General features: G+C 36.9%; 2 protein-coding genes across 4 annotated transcripts in view; one reads left to right on the top strand and one right to left on the bottom strand.

Moving 5' to 3' along the window:
- Nucleotides 1-22,847, bottom strand: part of LOC114665320 (gastrula zinc finger protein XlCGF57.1-like) — an 895,535-nt gene that overhangs the window by 475,362 nt on the left and 397,326 nt on the right. The window lies entirely within an intron of this gene.
- Nucleotides 1-22,847, top strand: part of cnot2 (CCR4-NOT transcription complex, subunit 2) — a 141,459-nt gene that overhangs the window by 100,478 nt on the left and 18,134 nt on the right. For all 3 annotated transcript variants that reach the window (XM_028821128.2, XM_028821122.2, XM_028821127.2), the window contains exons 6-10: nucleotides 2,487-2,566; nucleotides 4,551-4,676; nucleotides 17,760-17,884; nucleotides 22,218-22,338; nucleotides 22,451-22,607. In XM_028821128.2, coding sequence (XP_028676961.1) covers nucleotides 2,487-2,566; nucleotides 4,551-4,676; nucleotides 17,760-17,884; nucleotides 22,218-22,338; nucleotides 22,451-22,607 — 609 coding nt within the window. The remainder of the gene's footprint in view (nucleotides 1-2,486; nucleotides 2,567-4,550; nucleotides 4,677-17,759; nucleotides 17,885-22,217; nucleotides 22,339-22,450; nucleotides 22,608-22,847) is intronic.

The following is a 22,847-nucleotide window of genomic DNA, read 5'->3' as shown; positions in this document are numbered from 1 at the left end:
CTTCACAGAGAGGCCCCAGTCAGTTCGGATGGGCTGCAACACTTCCAGCAACATCACACTGAGCACTGGAGCGCCACAGGGCTGCGTGCTGAGTCCACTGCTGTTCACCCTGCTGACTCACGACTGCACAGCCATGCATAACACCAACCGCATCATCAAGTTTGCGGATGATACAACGGTGCTGGGACTGATAAGAAGGGATGATGAAACAGCATACAGAGACGAGGTGGAATGGCTGTCTGCATGGTGTGAAGTCAACAATCTATCTCTCAATTTCGACAAGACAAAAGAGATAATCGTGGACTTCAGAAAATCACGCCCTGCCCACATCCCACTCAGCATCAACGGTTTAGATGTGAAGACTGTTATGAGTACCAAGTTCCTCGGTGTGCACATAACTGAGGAATTTACATGGACACATAACACCTCATCACTAATCAAGAAAGCCCAGCAGAGACTACACTTCCTGAGGCGACTAAAGCGACATGGACTTTTCACACTTCTGCCATGCAAGAGAAGATACTGCAGCATCAAAGCCAGATCTGCCAGGCTGCAGGAGAGTTTTTACCCCCAACCACCTCTAAAAACAGAACTTTTATACATGCGAGCCACTGTCCTGCAAAGACAAGTGTGCAGGTAGAAAAGAACTGAAAATCTTATACTGACCTTTAAGTATTTTGACACTCTTGTTATCCTTCTGCTGTGAAACATTCTGACCTGTCATTGTTTATACATGTCTTAAACAACATTTATCATACACTGATAATTTCTGTATGATCTATATCTATTATTTATTATTTATTTATTATATTACATATCTTACACATCAATATTGCTGCTACTTCTTTGTCTTTGCACAAGGTCTTGTCTTATTTGTGTTTTAATTTTAAATTTTAATTTTAATTCTATTTTTATTATTTGCACGTCATGTTGTTACACTGTGGACCCTGAGCTTCGCAATTTTGTCTATCTGTATACTTGTATATGGCTGAGATGACAATAAAGTTCACTTTGACTTTTGACCATGAGTCTACAATAGTCTACTATATTGAACTTTTTCACAATATTCTAATTTTCTGAGATACTGAATTTTGGGTTTTCATTAGCTATAAGCCATAATCGGCAAAATGAAAAGAAATAAATGCTTGAAATGCATCACTCTCTGTGTAATGAACCTATATAATATGAGTTTCACTTTTTGAATTGAATTATTGAAATAAATGAACTTTTCAATGATATTCTAATTTATTGAGATGCACCTGTATATTAACATTTCAGTACATCTAAAAAGTACAGACTGGCTGCATTGATGTAACATATACATAATTAGACATAAAAGGAAATCTACCTTTACCATCAGTATAAAGAAAACTAAGCCTTGCACTCAGGGCTTCTCTCTGCCTGCAAATGCATATTGTGTTTCCTTTGAAAAGGTATCTTGTTTTTAGCTGCTGCGGAACTCCACATTGCTTGTATATTACTTTATAGAAACAAGTGCAGTCCTGTTGTGCACCTGAAGTTCCCATTGTTTCAGAGCTGTTTCATAAAATCTTATGTGGTTTGCTTGTTATTTTTTATGCTTACAATTTAAAATTCATGTTACTACAAAAAAAAAATGAATGTGGTTGTCAATTCTTCTTTGATTGCTTTACATTATTCTCCAGGGATGTCGCTAACTGGAGTTTTTCTTCTCCTCTGTTACTAACTGGACATAATTAAGAAATTAATTAATGTACACACATTGTGTAGCTTTGTAAACTAATTGTAAAAGTTGAAGAAAAATGTAACATTCTAGTTTAAAATAACACTGCTTTTGTTCATTTTAATTGTATTTTAGTAAGTAATGCATGTCAAAGTGTCCTGGAGGGTTTCAAACTTAGAAATCGACACTACTGTATTGAAGGCGCTACAGCCCAAACATTGTGTCTTTTACCCTCTTTTCAATGTGGAAGTAACCCTTAATGTTTTTCTTTGATGTCCTATATTTTGTTGTGTAAGTTAATAAAGTAAATTGCATGCAGTTGAAAGTTGAATTTAATGTGGTGGTGTTATTGTGAGTAAAATATTACATGTCCTGTCAAATCTTTAGGCGCTGTTCCAATAACTCTTTTTCTTCCTGTTTCCTTTTTTCTTAATTCCTTTTTTAGTAATTATTTTTTATTGTTCAGTAGTATGTAGAGAACATTTCTTTTACTCTGATCTGATTTTTTTTCCTCTCAGTCCTATCAATGCATAGGAGGAATGTGACAACGTTAAGTAAAGAGATGTAAACCAACAATAAATAAGATGAAAATCCTTTCTTTCTCTTATTCACGAAAATTATTGTTGCACATGTCCATTACACATGAAGATTTTTTCTTTTTTATTATGTTAGGTTTAACAGTGTTTTAGTTGTTTCATACCAAAAATATATACAAATAAAGATTTTATAAGATAAATTATACTCCTCATGTGTCTGGAAATTACTTCTGTTTTCTCTTTTGCAGTATGTCTGGATTTGGAATGAGCAGGAATCAGGGGTTTGGCATCAACAGCTCATTATCAAGCAACATTTTCAATGGAACAGGTGAGCTCTTTTAGCAAAATTCTTTCAATTGTTGGGGCCATAATAGTGTGAGACACCATTTGAAGTGAACTAGCATAGTATAGATTGGTGCTTATTCCCAGGTTTCTAAAATGGCATCAGACAAATGTTTTAATTTCTCCTTGGTATTATACACAAGTACATTGTTACATACCTCCTATGCCTAGAAATGCTTCCTACCATTTATATGAAATTTCCTCTAACAAACCTTTTATTATGCTTTTTTTTCTTCTGAGCAAATGAATTTAGTATAATAGATGGCATCCATTTTATTCTTTGCCTTTATTGTAAACTCTGTTATGTCTCCTGTTATTCTCCACTTGATTAAGATGAAAATATTCAACCTCTTTAAACTTTATTTGTGGCTGTCACCCTGAAAATGTCTAGTAGCTGCTATTTTGGCTTGCTTTAGTATTGTTAAGTCCTTTTGTACGTTATCAGATATTTTAAAATTGTAATCTCAAATTGGAAAAAGTTAAGTTTTCTTTTCAAGAACTTGAATTTTTCAAATTTTGGTAAGTATCCATTATTTTAATGGTAAAGTAAACATGCTAGACCTGTGCCAGACCTTTTTATTTTAATAACCATTTTACATGGGACTTACTTTTCGTAAAGTTCTCTGAGTCAGGTGAGGGGAAGATGTGCATAGTTATGTAAAGAGGTGGGTAGTAACGAGTTACATTTACACCATTACATTTGCTTGAGTAACTTTTTTAAAAAATTGTACTTCTAAGAGTAGTTTTACTGCACCATACTTTTTACTTTTGCTTTTGTACATTTGTGAAGAAGAAACGCTACTCTTACTCCGCTACATTGGGCAACACTCGAATCGTTACTTTTTTCCATTATATACGCTATATTTTTGCCAGAGAGAAGCTGCCAGTGGATCTACTGAATGACTGTTTCACCAATCAGACGTAGCAATAATAATCACAAGACTCAGTTTTACCAATCAGACGTAGCAACAATAATCACAAGATTCAGTTTCACCAATCAGACGTAGCCATGCAGTCACATGACCACACAAACTGTGGCGGCATAGCGGCACAAACTCCTGAGAAACAGTGGACAGGGAAAGAAAGAATAAGTGAAAAATGAGAGCCAACTCCTGCTGAAGCTTAATCATCACTTCACTGAGTGAAGAACAAGCACGTTTTAACCAAACATGCATAGACGCAGACAGTCAAGGTAAAGTAAGACTCCTTGTACATGCACAAGCTGCCTTGTTCTAATGTTATTTTCTATCAGCTGTGCTGTTTGGAGGGATATGTGAATATTAACTATTATTTTGTCAGTGTACAGTATATCTTGTCACTGTAAGTAGTTTGCACTGTTCAAACATACATGTTACCTACTGTAGGTATTAGCTTCAAAAGCTTTGTTGTGAAAAACTGAGATTTGAAACTTTGTGTTATTTGTACATCTTTATTTTGTAAAGATGTTATTTATTTTTACTCATTTTTTATTTTATTATTTGGAAATATCAGAATTTGCACATTTTATATTTTTGTCTGTCTTATTACAACATTTCTAAAAAAATAAATTATTTATTATGATCAAACAGTTACTCAGTACTTGTAGTCTTTTCACCAAATACTTTTTACTCTTACTTTAGTAATTTTTTGGATGACAACTTTTTACTTCTACTTGAGTAATATTATTTTGAAGTAACACTACTCTTACTTGAGTGCAATTTTTGGCTACTCTACCCACCTCTGGTTATATATAGTGTCTCCATAACATATTGCAATGTTTGTTTGTATGTTTTTTTTGATTGGACTGTATTGTTGTTGTTCTTTAAATTTAATTAAAAAAATAACGTAGAGTAAAAAGCATTTTTTTAATGAGTCTTTCTACAGTCCCACATGTCTATTGTATTTTCTTTTTCTCTGAAATAATAATTTTTTCTTCATTCTGTGATTTAAATTTATGCCTTTTATCTTAAATTAAATTACATGTATTTCAGATGGGAGTGAAAATGTGACGGGTTTAGACCTTTCAGACTTTCCAGCACTGGCAGACAGAAGCAGAAGGGAAGGAAGTGGCAACCCAACTCCATTATTAAATCCGTTGGCTGGAAGGGCCCCTTATGGTAAGGAACCATTTGTCTTCTCATTTTGACCACAACATGTTTAACTTGCGTTAAGCGTTAGTCCCCAACGAAATGTTGTTTCACATTATTTTCATCTGTGTAACCTTTGTTGCGATGAAATGGAAAGCACCGTTTAACAGCTGTCAGATGGTTTTTATAGGATAGCTCTTTTTCTTTTAGACCATTGTGACATGTTTTTTTCAGTACTGTTTAGCAAGACACTTTTTCATTTCTCTCCAGTACACAGTCTTCAATTTTGAAGAATCCTTAGTACCTCCTAAATGTTGTAGATCATCTCTGACATTTAATCATAAAGTAATCGATATCTCCAAATGGCAAACGGATGTAAAGCCACCTTAAATTTTATTGATTAGTAATAACATGACACAGATAAGAGCCTTGTTGTCAAAGCATACTGGGTAATGTCTTTAAATTTGTCTAACGTGGAATAAGTGAAATTCCCACAACTTATTCTGTGCTGTTTGTAAGAGGGCCAAAATCCGGAGCTTTTGGTTTTAGTATTGATCGGTAAAGTGTATACCTTTTTAAACATGTATTACTTCTAATAAAGGAAGGGAATTAACAAAATAAAATACTAATCCTTTTAAAATTTAATTTAAAATACCCAGTTTTCTAAAATAATCTTTTAATTTACGCATCTTTCAACTCTAGCAGCACATCATGCAGTCCACTCGCTGCAGAAGGTTTCCACGGAGAATAGCATTAAGCCACGATTTTTAAGTAATATATATGTCTTTCATTTTCAGCCTTTGCTGCTGTTGATTTTCGGCAGTAGAATTGAAGATAAAAGTTTGATATTCTGAAGGACTAGTAAGAGAAAATTGTTAGTCCTAGAAAATTTATATCTGTAAAACACACCAGACAAATATCAAGATAAGGAAATTTGAATATTGTATTGAAGATGAATATTGTAAGAGAGAAAGTCAAAAACTAAGTAAACTAGCTGCCCACCTCCTCCAGGAAATTTTATAGTCATCTGTGCTAAGCTGGCTAATCTGATAAAATAGTCTTTCCTTCCAATGATTCCAGTACTCCTTTATCTGAGATGAGGTTTCCCTAGACAGGAAAACAGCTTGGCAGTAAATCAGTAAAGATACCAAGAAGAGAAACAGAATAGAGAAGTGTTAGTAACAGTGTATAAATATTGTATTACTTTTATTTTTGTACAAATGATTAACAAACAGATGCAGTATGCATAGCTAATCAGTAGCTAAAGTCAGGGTATGCTAAACACTGACACTGAATAAGCATCTCAAATAAATTGTTACATTATTTTATTTATATTTGCAGCTCATAGATACAGTGCATCCGGAAAGTATTCACAGCGCATCACTTTTTCCACATTTTGTTATGTTACAGCCTTATTCCAAAATGAATTGAATTCATTTTTTTCCTCAGAATTCTACACACAACACCCCATAATAACAACGTGAAAAAAGTTTACTTGAAGTTTTTGCAAATTTATTAAAAATAAAAAAACTGAGAAATCGCATGTACATAAATATTCACAGCCTTTGCTCAATACTTTGTCGATGCACTTTTGGCAGCAATTACAGCCTCAAGTCTTTTTGAATATGATGCCACAAGCTCGGCACACCTATACTTGGCCAGTTTCGCCCATTCCTCTTTGCAGCACCTCTCAAGCTCCATCAGGTTGGATGGGAAGCGTCGGTGCACAGCCATTTTAAGATCTCTCCACAGATGTTCAATCAGATTCAAGTCTGGGCTCTGGCTGGGCCACTCAAGGACATTCACAGAGTTGTCCCGAAGCCACTCCTTTGATATCTTGGCTGTGTGCTTAGGGTCGTTGTCCTGCTGAAAGATGAAACCATCACCCCAGTCTGAGGTCAAGAGCGCTCTGGAGCAGGTTTTCATCCAGGATGTCTCTGTACATTGCTGCAGTCATCTTTCCCTTTATCCTGACTAGTCTCCCAGTCCCTGCTGCTGAAAAACATCCTCACAGCATGATGCTGTCACCACCATGCTTCACTGTAGGGATGGTATTGGCCTGGTGATGAGTGGCACCTGGTTTCCTCCAAACGTGACGCTTGGCATTCACACCAAAGAGTTCAATCTTTGTCTCATCAGACCAGAGAATTTTCTTTCTCATGGTCTGAGAGTCCTTCAGGTGCCTTTTGGCAAACTCCAGGCGAGCTGCCATGTGCCTTTTACTAAGGAGTGGCTTCCGTCTGGCCACTCTACCATACAGGCCTGATTGGTGGATTGCCGCAGAGATAGTTGTCCTTCTGGAAGGTTCTTCTCTCTCCACAGAAGATCTCTGGAGCTCTGACAGAGTGACCATCGGGTTCTTGGTCACCTCTCTGACTAAGGCCCTTCTCTCCCGATCGCTCAGTTTAGATGGCTGGCCAGCGCTAGGAAGAGTCCTGGTGATTTCGAACTTCTTCCACTTACGGATGATGGAGGCCACTGTGCTCATTGTGACCTTCAAAGCAGCAGAAATTTTTCTGTAACCTTCCCCAGATTTGTGCCTCGAGACAATCTTGTCTCGGAGGTCCACAGACAATTCCTTTGACTTCATGCTTGGTTTGTGCTCTGACATGAACTGTTAACTGTGGGACCTTATAGACAGGTATGTACCTTTCCAAATCATGTCCAATCAACTGAATATACCACAGGTGGACTCCAATTAAGCTGCAGAAACTTCTCAAGGATGATCAGGGGAAACAGGATGCACCTGAGCTCAATTTTGAGCTTCGTGGTAGAGGTGTATGACCAAAATTCTATACCACGGTATTTTTCTAAATTATCCCAGTTTCACGGTATTTGACAGTATTTTTTTCCCATGCACGAGTGGATGTTAAACACATTTTCCACTGCAATTACTGGCTAAGAATAACCTATTCCACTGTCAAGAGCATTGTACATTGTACAAAAAAAACATTTTAATGTGCACACAAGTATTAATACAGGTTTGCATTGCCCCATAAAGTGATACTTTTCAAGGGGGTGGCACTAATGAAGAGAAGAAAATCACATTGCATGACAGATGCAGTCAAAATATAGAACCTTTTTATTTAACAGATTTTGCAAAAACTTAAATTATAATTTTGACAACATATTTTCAACCATCCAAAGTGGTATTTAGACTTAGGAAAATATCCAGAAGTGCTTGTCAAAAGTTGTATTGCACTGAACATGTCTTAGAAAAGGAATAAATAAATATGTTTTGTTAAACAACTACACTTTCTGTTAATGTTAACAATCTCTGTCCACTGACAGGTTAAAGTGACTTTTTAAACAACTTTACCATCATTAAACTGCATAATATTTAAACTAATAAATAATAACAATAAAATAAATAATTGTATTATTACTGATAGTTGCACTATTACTTCAAGGCTTCAAAAGCCCAGGTGCATTACACAGTATTCACCAAATTAAATTAAAATAAAATAAAACAAGTGCAATCTTGGTGATGACATCTTTACCAACTGAACTATCATTTAGGCAAACTGCATTAATATGGACCTTGCTTCAAGCTAAGCTATATACATAAATAATACAACTGCAACTTGCATTTATAATTGTATTTGTGGTATAGCCCTACGGAATCGTATTAGGGCCACAGTGAAGAAAAAAAAATACGGACACAGGGAAGAAAAAAAAAACTATACGTCGAGAATAAAGTCGACATTTCCACTTTATTCTCGCCGTTTATGTCGAGATTAAAGTCGACATTTCCACTCTATTCTCATAGTTTACTTTATAATTAAAGTAGAATGTCGTAAACTAAACTTCATCCTAAAATCATTGTTTAATTTACTAGATTTTCTCAAACCCCATCATAAGTTAAAGTAGCACATTAAATGCTTTGTGTTGTGTTCCCCGACCCAGTTGTTAATCGCTGTATGCGCTTCTTAAACTGACTTCCTCCGCACTAAGAGGAGACCGTGATCACCATACAGAATCCATTCACTGTATGATATTCCTGCTCTCTGAAAATTTAGAATTTATATCAAGTATTTGTTTATATCAAGTATTTATCTTGGCATTCTAAATGTTCAGAGAGCATGAATATCATGTGAATGGATTCTGTGCGGCGATCGCTGCCGGTGCCTCCTCTTAGTGCAGAGGAAGTCAGTTTAAGAAGCTCGGGGAACACTTAACACAAAGCATTTAATGTGCTATATAACTTAATGACGGGGTTTGAGAAAATCTAGTAAATTAAATATTCATTTTACGATGAAGTTTAGTTTACGATGTTCTACTTTAATGACAAAGTACGAGAATAAAGTCAACATGTCGTCACAATATTACACAGTACCCAGGTACATTACACTGTATTGAAAACAAATAAAACAAGTACAACTTGGCTTGCAGTATTATCCAGTAGTATAGAAACAGTGTTTATACATCTGACCTTTTAAAACTAAAGCATCTCCAGGCGACAGACGTGACTAATTTTTTTCGGCTCTCTGTCCATTTTCACCGCGCGGCATACCTATGCTACCGCCCACTATTTGGTGGTGTAGCAATGAAAAAGAGCCCTAGTGCAACAAATCTGTGTTTAGCAGTGTAGCAGTGAAAAAGGTCCCCACTTGAACAGTTTCCCGCTGCGCCACGTTCCGAACATTGTTTAGGCAATTTAAACCGGTGTTGCGGTATAAGAAAAATCCATATCATAAAGAAAATAAAAAACGGTTTTCAGTATGAACCGGTATACCGCCCAGCACTACTTCGTGGCAAAGGCTGAGAATATTTATGTACATGTGCTTTCTCAATTTTTTTTTATTTTTAATAAATCTGCAAAAAATCTCAAGTAAACTTTTTTCACGTTGTCATTAATGGGGTGTTGTGTGTAGAATTCTGAGGAAAAAAATGAATGTACAGTAATCCCTCCTCCATCGCGGGGGTTGCGTTCCAGAGCCACCCGCGAAATAAGAAAATCCGCGAAGTAGAAACCATATGTTTATATGGTTATTTTTATATTGTCATGCTTGGGTCACAGATTTGCGCAGAAACACAGGAGGTTGTAGAGAGACAGGAACGTTATTCAAACACTGCAAACAAACATTTGTCTCTTTTTCAAAAGTTTAAACTGTGCTCCATGACAAGACAGAGATGACAGTTCTGTCTCACAATTAAAAGAATGCAAACATATTTTCCTCTTCAAAGGAGTGCGCGTCAGGAGCAGAGTCTGTCAGAAAGACAGAGGAAAGCAAACAAATCAATAGGGCTGTTTGCTTTTAAGCATGCGAAGCACCGCCGGTACAAAGCTGTTGAAGGCGGCAGCTCACACCCCCTCCGTCAGGAGCAGAGAGAGAGACAGAGAAAAACAAAGTCAAAAATCAATACGTGCCCTTTGAGCTTTTAAGTATGTGAAGCACCGTGCAGCATGTCGCTTCACGAAGCAGCTGCACACAGAAGGTAGCAACGTGAAGATAATCTTTCAGCATTTTTAGACGAGCGTCCATATCGTCTAGGTGTGCGAACAGCCCCCCTGCTCACACCCCCTATGTCAGGATCAGAGAAAGTCAGCGCAAGAGAGAGAGAGAAAGTAAGTTGGGTAGCTTCCCAGCCATCTGCCAATAACGTCCCTTGTATGAAATCAACTGGGCAAACCAACTGAGAAAGCATGTACCAGAAATTTAGACCCATTGTCCTCAGAAATCCGCGAACCAGCAAAATATCCGCGATATATATTTAAATATGCTTACATATAAAATCCGCGATGGAGTGAAGCCGCGAAAGGCGAAGCGTGATATAGCGAGGGATCACTGTAATCCATTTTGAAATAAGGCTGTAACATAACAAAATGTGGAAAAAGTGATGCGCTGTGAATACTTTCCGGATGCACTGTATGTGATCCAGTATCTGTCAAATAATTCAAAGAGTACAGTACATATACTGTATCACTGTAACACAGATACTGTGTGTGTGTGTATATATACATTTATATAAGTTGTAAACAGTATAAACATATAAATAAGTTTTAAACAGTTTTTAAGGAAATAGATACTGTCTTAAAGTTGACATCGAGACTGGACAATCCACAAGTAAAATAATTGATAAAGTGTGTACCATTTGATGTGGTGCTGAATTTTCCATATATGCTTAAAAATAATCACTCTTTTTCTATAAGCATTAAATAGTTTGTCAGCTGCTGTTTTCTTTCACATAATGTCTTAAAGCTACTTAATAGCCACTCATTCTAAACAGTGTGAAGCACTATAATGAACAGCAACTCTTCATTCTTAGGTGTTCATCAGGCAATCTGAACTGTGTTTTATACTAAGTAAAATCAAGTTTTGTATAATTAGTACATTCTCGTTTATCATGGTGTTGGATAAGTTGTTGACATATTGCATGTTTGTCTGACATGTTAGTATGAATTTCATTTTACTGTGTACATGTAACAACAACATTTATTTATATAGCACATTTTTATACATATTGATGTAGCTCAAAGTGCTTTACATGATGAAGAGAAAGACAAAATAAATAAGAAAATAAAATTAGGGAACACTAACATAGAATAATCTGAATTTCTATTGGCAAGCTATTCCAGATTTTGGGTGCATAACAGCAGAAGGCTGTCTCACCACTTCTTTTAAGTTTAGCTCTTGGAATAATAAGCAGACACTCATTTGAAGATCTAAGGTTACGATTTGGAGTGTAAGGTGAAAGACATTCTGAAATATAGGACGGAGCGAGATTATTTAAGGCTGTATAAACCATAAGCAGTATTTTAAAGTCAATTCTAAATGACACAGGTAACCAATGTAGTGACATCAAAACTGGAGAGATGTGCCCGGATTTTCTTTTCCTAGTTAAGATTCTAGCAGCAGCATTCTGCACTAGTTGTAATCGATTGATGTCTTTTTTGGGTAGTCCTGAGAGGAGTGCATTACAGTAATCTAGCAGACTGAAAACAAAAGCGTGAACTAATTTCTCAGCATCTTGCAAAGTTACAAGTGGTCTAACTTTTGCTATATTTCTTAAGTGATAAAATGCTGTCCTATTATCTGATTAATATGTGATTTAAAATTCAGGTCAGAGTCAATAGTTACCCCTAGAATCTTTACCTCCGTCTCGACTTCATCCTAATGCATCAAGTTTTATTTCTAATAACCTCATTATCTTATTTAGTTTGAGAAAATTACTACTCATCCTTTTAGAAACACAAGTAAGACATTGTGTCAGTGAATCAAGAGACTCCTGGTCATCAGGCGCTATTGATAAATACAGCTGTGTGTCATCAGCGTAGCTGTGGTAGCTCACATTATGCCCCAAGATAATCTGGCCTAAAGGAAGCATGTAAATCGAACAGCGCAGCAGACCCAGGATAGAGCCTTGTGGAACACCATATAGAATATCCTATGTCTTTGAAGTATAATTACCACAACTAACAAAGTATTTTGTACCTGCCAGGTAGGACTCAAACCAATTTAAAACACTGCCAGAGAGGTCCGCCCATTGACTAAGGCGATTTCTAAAAGTATTGTGATCAGTGGTATAAAATATGGCACTCAGATCTAAGAGGATGAGAACAGATAAACAGCCTCTATTTGCATTTACATGCAAATCATTTACTACTACTAAACACGCTTAACTTCTAACCATAATGATTTGTTATTTGTATGTTAAGGAAATGAGTATAGATAAGAACAGTAAAATGCATAACCTTTTAGTATTTCTAGATCACATTTATTGGTATGTGGTTGGGATGAAACACCAGGCATAAAATAACACGGCAGTGTAAAGCTTTCACTTTCTTGTTGTATATAAATTTATATATAGGTGTTTTAGTATTGGTTCTGACATGTACTGTATAAAATGACAGGTTCACATATAGTATGAATTATACACAAAATACATAAGTTTCTTGTTAATAGTGTTATTTGATTCTGTGCTACAAGTGCTAGTCAGAGATTCCTTTTTTCAAACATATTGGTGTTGTCAAGTCACACTGATGCTCATTCAGACTTTGCAAATTAATTGTTTAATCAGTTCAGCTTTTAGTCCTTTTTAAGAATACCAAGTCTTATGACTTTTTTCTGTCAGTCACTTTATATAAAGTGTCACTTTGTTCCTTAAAACGTGCCTTGTCTTGGCAGATTTGTAATATTGTACTAAATGTTGCCATTTATTTCTGTGTATCATAGTTAAACTGCATAAACAATTCTGAGTCTTTATTTTATGTAAGTCATTATACTGGCATATGTGGCATGTGATGTCATTGGCATTCCAAACACTGTGTGCAGCTGCTGATGTATATTAAGTTAAACTCCCTGATACACTGTGCAATTTCTGCTTATCTGTGTGGAAAATGTGAATTAAACACCACAAGGGATACCTGAATGTTGGAATAGGGCTTCTTTCAGATCTGTTTTGTGGTGTGTATTCTAATTATAGATAGATGCATTGTTTTAACTTTTTAACTTTATGTCCATGCACCTTCCCACGGCATTAAGTTAGTTTCCTGTAGTTAGAGAGGTGCTGGCTAGTATCTTATTGTTCTCTAGAAATCAGTTGTGCAATTCATCATTACCTAAAATTGTTTGAAGTATTTATACCCAGCACAAGGAGCAAAGCCATGGTCATTATATAGTTTAACAGTTCTACGGGGACAGTCTACCCCCTTGGCTTTTGTGGGTAAAGATGATTACCATATCTTCACTATGCATACCTAACACATTTTGAATAGTTGATTAAAGGAAAAAATATGTAATACTCAAGATACTATATTAAAAATTAAACACTTGAAAGAAAAAATGTGTACATCTGGTAAAGTTGGCAGTAGTAATGGGTCTAAAATATTTCAATACTATATGCAAATGAAATAAACAAGGATGTTGTGACCTCGAACAGTATATCCAGAACATTTATTTCTGCTCGGTGTTTCTGAACAAATTTCAGCTAAAACGGCCCTAATTACTAATTGCAAACTTTCACCAGGTGATAAAATTAAAGTGAATACTTGAGCAGTTGCCCCTGGGAGGATAGGTTCTAGGTGAGGGACCAGACTAAGTGTGGTTCATATTGACCTCTATTGAAAATTCAAATCATACACTCAGTAACCTTACCCAGAGAGGATGCTTGTGTCCAGACAAGGAGGGTAGCTCCTCGGCAAGCACGTGGTGGTTGGGCTTTTACCCATGAGACCTAGCAACTGCCACCCGAACAGTGAAGCCTTAAGGGTCTGATGCATTGCACCTTGTGTAGCAGTTGAAGGTTGGCCAATCCCCAGGTACTGACACTGACTCTAGAGACTTGGAATGTGACCTATCTAGCAGGGAAGGAGCCCAGGCTAATACAGAAGGCAGTGAGGTTCCATCTAGATATAATCAGGCTCACCTTAAAGCACAGCAAACTCCTGGAGAGGGGATGACCTTTATACCACTTTAGAGTTGCCCAGTGTTAGAGACATCTGGTGTGTGTGGGCTTACATATATACTGCCCCCACAGGCTCAGTACATTGAAGTTTACCCCGATGGACAAGGGGGTCCCCTCCCTGTGATTTTGAGTCAGGGGGAAGGGCTTTTGTCTATGTTTATGCACAGACAGTAGGGTAGGATAATTTAACATTCTTGGAGGGAAACCTTAGTGGTAGTGCTAGAAAGTGCTCCAACTTTTAACTCTACCCTTCTACTGGGGTACTTCAACACGTTTAGGTAACAACAGTGAAACCTGAAAGGTTGTGATTGGGAGGAATGACCTACCCAATCTGAACCAGAGCTGTCTTTGTTATTCACCTTGATTGCTAATCAACAGAGCACCCCAGGCCATAGGTTGATGATTGATTTCATAGTTATACCATCAAATCTATGTCCATATGCCTTGGACACAGAGGTGAAGAGAGGAGCCAAGTTATCAAATTAATCACTACTTGGTTGTGAACTGGATCAGTTGGCAGGGGAAGTTTCTGGATAGATCTGGCAGACCTAAACATATTGTGAGGATGTGCTGAGAACATCTGGCAGATGCCCCCATCCAGGAGATCTTCATCTCTATACCTCTCGTGAATTCATCTTGCATACCAAGGGAGGCCGGGAACATTGATCTCAAATGGGCCATGTTCCGTGACTCCATTGCTGAGCAGTTGCACAGTGCTGCCAGATGTTAGGTCATTGGTGCCTGTCCTGGCAGTAATTTCAAAACCCAGTGGTGAATGCCAGTGGTAAAGGAAACTGTCAGACTGAAGAAAGTCCTTTTGAGCTTTGTTAGCCTGTGGAACTCCAGAGGCAGCTTACAGGGACTGGCAGTTAAAGCCGAGTGTGCCTTGCAATTGAGGTTTAAAGCAGGAGTGGAGTGCTGCTGACCTCACCTGGGGCTATAGCTGGGCCGTTGAAGGAGCACTTAAAGGACCTCCTAAATCTCCCCTACATGCTTTGCAGTGAAGGAGAGTTAGGGAACTTGCAGGAGAACTCATCCATCACTGCTAACTCCTTATTGGCAGGGCTGTGGGGGTGGATGATACTCTGCCTGAGTTCTTAAAGGTTCTGAATGTTGTTGTCCTGTCTTGGCTGACATTCCCCTTCAACACTTTGTGTAGGTCAGGGTCAGAGCCTCTGAATTAGAAAACTGGAGTGGTGGTCCATATCTTTATGAAAAGGAAACAAGGACTATGTTCCAACTTGCACTCCACCTACCTGGGAAGGCCTTTGCCACAGTTCTGGAAAGCAGGATCTGGCTGCTGGCTGAGCCTCAGATTCAGGAGAAATAATTGGATTTTCTCTCAGGTATAACCATGGACCAGCTTTTTGACTTCACAAGGATTCTGGAGTGTTTGTGGGAATATGACCAGCCAGTCTACAAGTGTTTTACAGACTTGAAACAAGGCATATGATTGCATCCCTCAGGGTTTCTTGTGGAGGGTTCTTTGGGACTATAGGATACCAGACCAACTGCTGCAAGTTATTCAGTCCTTGTACAACCAGAACAAATACTTGTTTTGCATTGCTGGCAGTAAGTAAGCTTTATCAGGCTGTGACATGTACTGGGGTGGTTTGTAGCAGAATGTGAAGCGGCCAGGATGAGGATCAGCACCTCCAAGTCCAAGGTCATTGTACTCCGCTATAAAAGGGTAGAGTACCCTCTCTGGGTTGGGGATGAGGTGCTGCCTCTAGCAAACCAGTTTAAGTATCTTGGGATCTTGTTCAGGAGTGGGGAAAGACGGGAATGGAAGATCAACAGACAGATCAGAGATGAACGGAAAGGCGAAGCTCTCGATTTACTGGTCGGTCTATGTTCCTACCGTTTGTTCACAAGCTGTGGGTAGTGACAAAAAAAGCTACATCTAAATCATAGATACAAGTGGCAGAAAGGAGTTTCTTTCACTGGGTGGCTGGACACAGACTTGCAGATGGGGTGTAAAATGAACACATTCACGAAGAGCTCAAAGTAGAGACATTGCTCCTCTGCATCAAATGGAGAAGGGTAAGGTGGTTCCTGTCTCTGGCCTTGTGGATGCATCTCTGGGGACATTTCAGGCATGTCCTGCTAGAAAGAGAAATCAGGGCAGACCCAGGATTTGCTGGAGAGATTATATCTCTCGGCTGGCCTGGGAATCCCTGAGTATCCCCCAAGTGCCAACCTGGTATCACGAGCTAACCTGGCTCTACACGTCTTTGGGGAAGAGTGAGAAAACTGGAGTACACAGGAAATCCAATGTAGACCAAGAAAAGCCTGACTGTGGGATGCAAATCCCACAAGGTAGCAGCAATAAGCAGTGTGCCACCATGTCAGCCATTGTAATTGCAGTATTGCCAACATGTTTCTTCTATTCTAATTTCAAATTTAAAAAAAAAGAAGAAGAAAAAAGAAAAATGTCAATCTAAAAAAAACACCTAAGTGACCAATTGACCTTCCTTGTAATCAACTGTTTGAAGGTAAACCGAAAACACACTACAAGTTGCCTTTTATTAAGACTTGAATTGGGTGTGGGTTTTTTACATAACTGAATATTTTACTAAAAGTAAGCAATTTTTTTTCTTTTTGCTTTTCTTTAGAGCATATATCGGACCACACATCTGTAAATTATTGACAGAATGATCCCCAGGTAGCTTAGTGGTGGATGGTAAATGTTAATGCCTTGATGTCTTTACTTCCATCAGTATCTTTGTTACCATTCACTTTTCCAGCTGCTATTATAAATTTGTTTACTTGTATATTTAATTGTTAAAGGTCATTTTAACAAAATAAAGTGGTATGTTACCTGGGGAGTTTGGGTATTTTGCTTAATTGAAGCAGCAGAGTCTTGGTAAACTCTACAATGAGAAGTTTAAATAAAAATCATGTTGACACTTGCTACCAAGGCTTCTCTTTTCAAAATCTAAAAAGTTTTGCACCTAGGTTCAGCTGAAATGTGAAGCGAGACCTTCAAAGCACCAAATAAATTGGTGTAATGAAGAACAGATTATTACTTGCACAAAAAGAAAAAAAATAATACAATGATTTATCACATGCAAACCGCCCAGTGAACCTAACATTTGTTTTATTCTTGCTTATTTTGTGATGTCACAATTTCTTCATGGTACGGTACCTTCCTGTATCAGCTCTATGAGGAAAATAATCCTGACTACAATTCAGCAGCAGTACAAAATAACATGAAAATTGGTTACTTCAGCACTAAAGCAAGCACCTGTAAATGATGTCTCTATGTACACCTTTTTATTTTCCTGTTTCTCAATACATAATACCTTGTCTTGGGTTAATAGCTTATCACATTTATGTTTTTATCCTAATTGAGGACAATTTTTCTTAAAGATGAAGGCTCCATAAATTTTATGTAATGTCTGTGGATTCAATGTACTTATGAGTACCCCTTCAGTGCCTTGTAGGGTGATGCTGCTGCTGTCTGAGTGTGGAATGAGCACTTCTTTGACTTTGATTATTGACTTAATTTGGTCATTAGGAGCTTCTCTGATCTGACATGCCCCTCTCTCTCAGTAGTTACTTCTTTCACTTACTGGGTTTCATACCCATCTGCTGGGCATGTCGTAAGACAAACCACGTGTTTCTACATTGCTTGATACCAAGCATTGGAGGTAGTGTGAGTCTCTTAAATTAACCAGGTATGCTTATTTTTCTGTTTAACAGTTGGAATGGTAACAAAACCAGCAAGTGAACAGTCCCAAGATTTTTCCATCCACAATGAAGATTTTCCAGCGTTGCCTGGCTCCAATTACAAGGATCCCACGTCGAGCAATGATGATAGTAAATCGGTGAGTATGTTTGTAAATGTATTCAACTTTTCACTTCTAGTTTTCACAGTAGCAATTTTTTGTTTTTGGTAAATCATTTGACATCACTTGATCAATGTTTATTTAATATGGCATTGTATTCAGAGTATACCAGGGTAATGAATTTTACAAAGCAACACGCTAACAATATGCAGTGAAAGGAAGTTTTAAATGTAAAAAAAAAAAATATTCTAATCATAGAGAAGTAAATACTATTTCAGGGTTATTATAGTTAACTAAAACTAAAATCAAAACTGAAACTATTTAACAAAAAACATTTTCAAAAACTGAAATAAAATAATTAACATAACCAAAATGAAAAACTAAAACTAAAATCAAAACAAAGTAGCTGAAAAGACTAACTGAAATAAAATATAATTTACTAAAAATATTTAGTTTTCATATCAAACCAGACTTAACACAAGGGCTAACCTGAGCTGCAGGGGTCCCAAAATTATTCAAAATATATTCATATTTGGTTTTTGAATAAATATTCCTGCCATTAGTCTTTAACCCTTGTCATTTTTCACTCTAAAACAGAATGTCATCTACCACGAGCCATCCATCCATCCATCCATTATCCACCTCTTATCCGAGCCTATCATGAGCCACCCACATACATTCATCTAGTGATTGGCAGCTGGTGAAGCAGGGCGGGTGTTCACACATCATTTATGGTGATGGAGCAAGCTGAATACAGGCGCGTGAAGCGTGTGACAAACAAAGCGATTTACTGTGTGAGAATAGTAACAGTTCTTCAAGAGCTGATAGTGACAGCATGATAATTCTGGTTCAAATGTTAGTGAAGCATACCAAGGTGATGATTTTGCTTTGAATGTGTTCGGCAAATTTCAAAGCTGCCGTTCACTTTATCTCTGGGGCTCAAGAGCAAAGTATTAGAAACCGATAATCTCCTTACAGAATTTTAGTCTGTTCTTAAATGACGGCACGTTATCTGTAATTCTGACTGAGCCCAAGATAGAGTCTGTACACAGCAATTAATACATCAGCACACACTAAACTAAATTTCAGGCTACATGAGTCTGATGTCTGTTATGATGAGCTGCTGCATTTCATGCGCATTTCGCACAATATAAATCCTCTTTGAAAATAAAATGACACTGATCGAGAGACTGACTACATCAACATACAAGATCAGCATATTGTTGCTGACCAATCACTTTTGCTTTAAAAAGGTGGTTTACCAACAAAACGATACAAACCTTGCAAAATTCCTGAGTTGGCAATATGTGTACTGAACTACATGTAGGTAGGTGAAGAGAGTGTGGTAAGTGGTGAAAAACTAAACCTGATAATGTGTTTTTGTATTTATTCTGTGTTTATTAATTTACATTTTTAGTTTTAAATTCACTGCTCAAAATACCTGATGTTGTGAACATAATCCAGTGGCAGAATTATGTTTTAAAATATCTGCCTCCCTCTTTCCAATCTTTCTGTCTCTCTCACAAAATAGTTGAAATATCACATATCAAACATCACTATTTCTGTTCTTAACATCAGCCATGTCATACATATTGCATATATATAGTATTATTCAAATAACCTACACCCTGTACAGGAATTTTTCCTTCCTTGCATCCAAATCTGCTGGGATAGGTTCCAGGTTTCCTGCGATCCTACTCTGGATAAGAGCGTATTTGTGCATGTATGTATATTCTTTGTTTCCCTTAATACAGCTAGGTGGGGTCTGCACACTGATTCAAGCCAAAGAGACCTGTTTTTATAAGCCCCCATGATTTTCATGTTCACACCTGTCAGAACACAGTAGGGTACTTTCTTATTTGTGATTTGTGATATCTTTTCAGGCCTGTAAGTGGCAAAATTCTGTCTAAAAATTGTATGTGTCTGAGATGGAATCAGAGATCAATATGGTTGGAAGAAAATAAAGAACAGTAAGCACATTGTCTTGGAGCAGGATATGTTGTGTGCTGTGGACTTTTAAAGTAAAACAAAAAAAGCCTCAAACCTTAAAATTCACCTAAATTTCACAAATTGACCCATTATGAGCATGAAAAGAAAAAAAAAACATTTGTTCAGCACAAATGACATAATTTTTTAAATATTTAAAATTTTCTAAAATTGTTCATATTCAGTATCTGGTTTTGATTGTTTGTTTTTATCAGACAAAAACAATATCAGATAGTAAACCATGTAGTGTAAGCTTAGTAAACCTGTTAAGTGTACAGTTCCATCTGATTATGACAAAAAACTAAACTCCATTGTCATTCTTTAACCATACCATGATTAGTAAAACTAAAACTGAAATTAATATATATGTAAAAATAAAATAGAAATATCTTTGTGAAATAAAAATGAAATTAAAAATACATGATAGAAGAAAAGTAAAATTAAACTGAATTTCCAAGTAAGATCAGAAATAATATAGAAATAAAAACTAATATAAAAAGGCAGACTTATGAAAAGAGAAGCAGCCATGGTGGTAAAGGAAACCGTTTAGTCAGAAATCTATAATGAGGCTGTAGAAAGTTTTTAATCCTTACTAAATCTTACCTCATCACAACCTTTTAGAGAAAAGAGATAACTGCTAGTGATTGGACTTTGGGGTTCTATTGTTTATACTGTGTTTCTTTTTGGCAGCAGTAGCAGAATTTAGCAACTTGGTCCAACACAGTATTTAAATATTTCACAAGAGCACATATTCAGAAGGATCACATTCAAATAGAATAGACCTACCTACACAATATTTTAACGCTATTTTGTTTAGTTTCTTAAAACTGTTTGATAACTATTAAAGCATAATAAATACTACTCCAGTCTATTACATGACTTGGGTGATTTACAATTTTGGTTTTAACTGCTCTTCCAGTTTCCCTTTTTAAAGAGATGAAACACAAACATACCATTTGGAGCTGGGGATCAGAAGACAGCCACTGTAATTGCATCATCTGGGTTCTTGCAATAAGTTTAATGTTACTGCTTTTAGCAGGGGAAGCTTGTGACCACGGTTTCAGATGCTAAAAGGGTGATTTTGGTAGACTAAATACCATCTTGTCAAAACAGAGTGGTTCTGTAAACTGAGTTCTAAGAGTTGCAGTAGTGTTTGCTATGCAGAGTATTTTCAAACAATTCAAGCCTTAATAAATAGTAAAACCAGTGATATTTCACATTTAGTAGAGCAGGCGACTTTAGTGCTGGTGTACGGCAGATGGTAGTACAGTATGTTCAAGTGCAAGTCAGCAGCATTATGGTCTGTTTTTGTTTTGTTGTGTTTTTCTTTTTATTAATAAATTGTTCATCTCATATGGTTGTTTATTACTACTGCATACTTATTTGGATGGGAGTTTAAAATTATTTGTTGAGGTCCCTGTTCCTATATGTACTATAATGATACAGTATAATCTAGTCCATGGGAAAAGCAGAATGGCTTGTGGAATGTAACCCTAATTACTACTAGTAATAACATAAAATAGAAACATTACCATAAGGCTAATGTTTAACAGCCTAAGATGAAGCTAGGCATGATAACAGCAGAAAGTATATACAGTCTGATTGATGTGAACAAAAATGTCCCCAGTAGCATCTTGTAGCACACACTGGGGAAATGAACCCTGGCTAAAGGTGGTTTAGGAGAGCTGTTGGGGGACCATGTTGGCAGTTCAAATGAATGCACAGTTATGAAATCTTGACTGGTATGCAGTTGTCTGATTTTTCAGGCTAATGGTATAAATGGAGTAAAAATGCAGGAGCAATCACTATATGGTTTGGAGCTTGTGTAAGTAAATGCCAAACAGCTGATTCAATATTTTTGGCCCATTGCATTACCATGTTCAAGTGGAAAGCTATAATCAGCATTCCTGTTCTACCTATGAGGTAGAGGAGAAATGTCCATAATGTTTAAAATAGTTTGGAATCTAGAGTTCTTTTGTTTGCACGCAAGCTTCATTGGGGTGGATTGAGGAGCTCAGCTGTGACTTTCTGGAATTGGAATGCATTTCAAAAGTGTGGTCTTTTCCTAATGATAATGATTGAAAACGTGGAACAAATTCCAGCTTGCTTCTCGCATGATTCTTTCAGGAAGATTCCATAACAGTCAGGTTTTGGGGCCCTCCAAAGCTTCACCCTCCAACGATCCCATAAACCTAATCTTTTTATGGCTGTGCTCCTCTGACAAAACAAAAAAAGGTATATAGTGTAAAAGAGGTAATAAACATTTGAAAAAGCCAGAGTGACAGATGTTTTGAGCATATGTATAATTAAAAAGGTTGTTCCTAAGTAAATCTCTAAGCATTTACCTCTTACCACTTAGGCACACTCTCTTGGTTTTATTTTTTAGAGTTTGAGTTCATCGAGCAAGAATACATCTAGTACGGATGGGCCCAAATTTCCCGGGGACAAAAGTTCTACAGCGCAAAACAACAACCAGCAAAAGAAAGGGATTCAGGTGTTACCTGATGGTGAGTGACAATATCAAAAATAATTGTAATATTTACGTTTTGGTTGTTATTTGAAACTTGTCTTTCTAGTATAGTAATTCATTACTTTAATTGTGTCATTTTATATCTCCAGGACGGGTAACAAACATTCCTTCAGGGATGGTAACAGATCAGTTTGGAATGATTGGGCTCTTAACATTCATCCGGGCAGCCGAAACAGACCCTGGAATGGTGCACCTTGCATTAGGCAGCGATTTGACAACACTAGGTCTCAATCTCAATTCTCCAGAGTAAGTACAGTATTTATTTTTGGCATTTACCATCTCATTCACTCTTCTTTCTACCATGTAGTACTCTTCAGGCCTACTTTGCTTTATTGGAGATTATTCATATAAAGTTTGTCAATTTTGCTAACTTTGTAGTTCATCATTTAAGTTCCTATAAATGCTATTTTCCATAAAGATGGAAAATAGTGCTCATATCAATATTTTATTATTCTTTTTTTGTAGTGTTTTTAAGATTATTTTACT

Source organism: Erpetoichthys calabaricus, chromosome 1 (assembly GCF_900747795.2).
Source record: "Erpetoichthys calabaricus chromosome 1, fErpCal1.3, whole genome shotgun sequence".
Classification (NCBI taxonomy): domain Eukaryota; kingdom Metazoa; phylum Chordata; class Cladistia; order Polypteriformes; family Polypteridae; genus Erpetoichthys; species Erpetoichthys calabaricus.
The sequence above is the reverse complement of the archived record's forward strand: the minus strand, read 5'-3'. Positions and strand labels throughout refer to the sequence as shown.